This window comes from Drosophila busckii, chromosome X (genome assembly GCF_011750605.1).
Source record: "Drosophila busckii strain San Diego stock center, stock number 13000-0081.31 chromosome X, ASM1175060v1, whole genome shotgun sequence".
In the NCBI taxonomy this organism is placed as follows: domain Eukaryota; kingdom Metazoa; phylum Arthropoda; class Insecta; order Diptera; family Drosophilidae; genus Drosophila; species Drosophila busckii.
In genome coordinates, this window is record NC_046608.1 from 20,138,563 (window position 1) to 20,141,791 (window position 3,229).

General features: G+C 32.9%; 1 protein-coding gene across 1 annotated transcript; it reads left to right on the forward strand.

Moving 5' to 3' along the window:
* Positions 1 to 971: 971 nt before the first annotated feature.
* LOC108605931 (trichohyalin) lies at positions 972 to 2,031 on the forward strand. Its single transcript, XM_017995750.1, has one exon. It carries the CDS (start codon positions 1,074 to 1,076, stop codon positions 2,013 to 2,015), a length of 942 nt encoding a protein of 313 aa, XP_017851239.1. The 5' UTR covers positions 972 to 1,073; the 3' UTR covers positions 2,016 to 2,031.
* Positions 2,032 to 3,229: the final 1,198 nt, after the last annotated feature.

The following is a 3,229-nucleotide window of genomic DNA, read 5'->3' on the forward strand; positions in this document are numbered from 1 at the left end:
CAAGCCAGAGCGCCCAGCTTGAAAAAGAAATATAAGAAATACTTTTTTTATTTATTATAAAACGCTGCTTATGACTTTTTAACTTGTTTAAATATACTATCAAGTGTTTATTTATTTCACACTAATTTTTATTTCAGTTTCAAAGCATTGAATAGCTGCAACTCAATTAAAATAAAATAATTTGCTCATGCCAGAGCGCTCAGCTTGAAAAATAATTAAGTGCACACTTTGTTTATTTATTATTAAATAACTTTTTAAATTGTTTAAATATTATTTAGCGTCTTATGAGCATAACAAAGGCATAACAATTATTTATGCTTAATTTTATTTTAGTTTCAAAGCAACTCAATTAAAATAAAATAATTTGCTTAAGCTACAGGCGCAACTTGAAAAAGAAATAAGAAATACTTATATTTATTTCTTATTAAACGACTATTTAAATTGTTTATTTAGCATTTCATGAGTATAATAAAGGCATAACAATTATTTATGCTCATTTCTTTTTAATTGAATTGCAGCTATGCAATAAAAATTAGACAGCAGCTTAAGCTCTTGCTTACAATTCTAAAATAAAACTCTGATCGCACGACATTTGGCTAAGTTACAGCTTATCAAAGTTAAATATTCCACAATCAAATTGTCTTGTTTGTTTACTATTTACTTCATAAGTTTGCCACATAATTTTTAAAACATACTTCTATCAATATAAAAATATATAAAACATTTAAATTGCATTTTTTTTTTTAGATGAGTTCGCAGCTGCGCATAGTTGGAAATTAAACAAAAAGTAAGTGCGAAGCATTAATTTTTTAGCTATAACTTTCTTAAAAATCAAAACTTTGTTGCTGTGTAATGTTCGTATTAATGCTAAAAACAAAGTTGCATTACTATATTTAAGATTTTAGTTTAGACTATAAATTTAAAAACAACTGAAAGTAGGCGTTGAATTTGCTTTAGTATTAAAAGTAATTCAACATAAACGAAACTCAGTTACTCGCTCTTAGTTACAATAAAATTTTGAGTGCGTTAGGCAGACATTAATTAGAGTATTAGTATTAGTTAGTGAAGCCACAATGGGTGATTTGACGACTTTGGTGGATTCGCAAGATAAAATATTGGAGCGTTTGGGCGACTGCGATAAGCAGCGCGTGAGTCACATGGACTTGCTGAGTCATCGTGTGAGATGCCACAAGATTGAAATCTTTCACTATGACGACGAGGTGAGCTTTACGCCCGATGAGGAAGAGGAAGAGGCCACAGGCACGCTGCTGTCCGGCGGGGATCATACGGACGATGAGGAGCGTGCGCTGCAGTTTGCCAATGAGTTGGACTGTCTAGTGCGACGCATTGAGCAAATGCAATTGTTGATCAGAGAGCGTCAACAGGCGGAGCAGCAGTCGCTGCAAGAGCAAGAGGAAGAGGAAGAAGCTGAGAGCGAGGACGAGGGCGAGGCCGAGTCCGAGGAGCTGGCAGTGCAGCTGCCTAGCGATCTCAGCGAATCGGCGCAGCTTGAGGTGCGAAATCTGCTGCACGCTCAGCATCGCCTGCAATGCGAGATTGATGAAATGATCTGCAGCTATAATCAAACGCGTCGTTTGCTGCAATCGCTGCGCACGTCCATGTGCCAGGAGAATCATCGACTGCGCCAGCTCAGCCAGTCGATCCAAGTGCATCTCGAGTGGTCTCAGCAGGTCACCGCCGAAATGGGCAGCTGCAAGCAGCGCTATCTGCATCTCCTCGACAAGAAGTTGGCCAAGTCCGAGGCCGAGCGCGTCATACGCGCTCACATCTCCAAAGCGCTGCGGCGCCAGCGTCAGTTTCTGTCGCAGCCTCAGCTGCAGTTCGAGCTGCGCGAGTTTCGTCTCGAGCTGGCCGAGCTCATGGAGTACGCGCAGGACTTGCGCGTCGAGATGCAGCGCCGCCTGAAGATCTATGAGCGCGAGATGCGCGCACGCGCCGCCAAACGCAGCAAGAAAACAAAACCAGTGCGCAGCTGTTGCTCCAACAAAACTTAATAAAAACAAATCTAAGCAAGCGCTGTATATTTTAAAATTTGAAAATAATTTATTTTATTATTTTTATGCAGCTTTCTACGCAAAATTTGTTTTAGAAATTAGCTTGGGGACTGTTCATAACGCTTTAGCGCTGCTTGCAATATTTAATTTATATAATTTAGTTAGCAACAAATATTTTCATTTATATATTTTAATTTGTTTTTATTGTAGCTTAGATTTTTTCTTATCAATTTTAGTTCAACAAAATTATTTAGGCAGAAAGCATAGAAAAAATATATAATTTAGTTAGCAACAAATATTTATTTATTTTAATTTGTAGTATTTGTACAGCATTTTTTAAAAGATTTTTGCTTATCAATTTTATTTATTGCTTTAAATATGCAGCAAAAATATTTGAATTTTTTTAAAGCAATTTTGCAGCTTTATATGACAAACAGCTATTTAAAAAAATTAAGAAATTTTACATTGCGTTTTCAAAACAAATTTATAATTAACCATAGACTATAGAACTATAATCACTGCTCAAACATATTTAGTTTATGCGCTTTTATTCATTTTTTGTAGCTAGACCAGTTTTCAAAATTTTTGTTATTCTATTTAATAAAAATTTTATTTATATTTATTTATTTTAAAACGCTAAATACTAAATAATAAATAAGCCTTAAAACTAAAGTGTAAAGCAAAAATACTAAATAAGCGTAAAATTAAATCAAAATATATGAAAAATATAAAAGCGTTTTAAAAGTTTCAAAGCCAATGAACTTTTAAAGCGCTAAATACTAAATAAATAATAAATAAACTTAAAAAAATTAAATAAAAATGTTTAAATAAATATATGAAATATATATTTATAATTTATATATTTGCATATAATTATTACAATATTAAATATTAAATAAAAATATTCTAATAAGTATATGAAATATACATTTATAATTTATATATTTGCATATAATTATAACAATATTTTTATTTAATTTTATTAGTCCTATTTAAAAATTAGTTGCTTTGAAACTTTTAAAACGCTTTTATATTTTTCATATATTTTTTAAGTATATTTTTAGTATATTTGTATTAAATTTTATAAGCCTTGTATAGTATTTTTCTATACACTGCGCTCAAGCTCAAGTTGGGCCCAAAGCAAAACCGCAATGCGGCCCATGGCAAGCGCTTTGGTGATCAAAACTAAGACGCAAGCGACGGCAACAACAACA

Excerpts from the sequence above, each read along its gene's own strand:
- LOC108605931 (XM_017995750.1), top strand. The coding sequence starts at position 1,074 with ATGGGTGATTTGACGACTTTGGTGGATTCGCAAGATAAAATATTGGAG.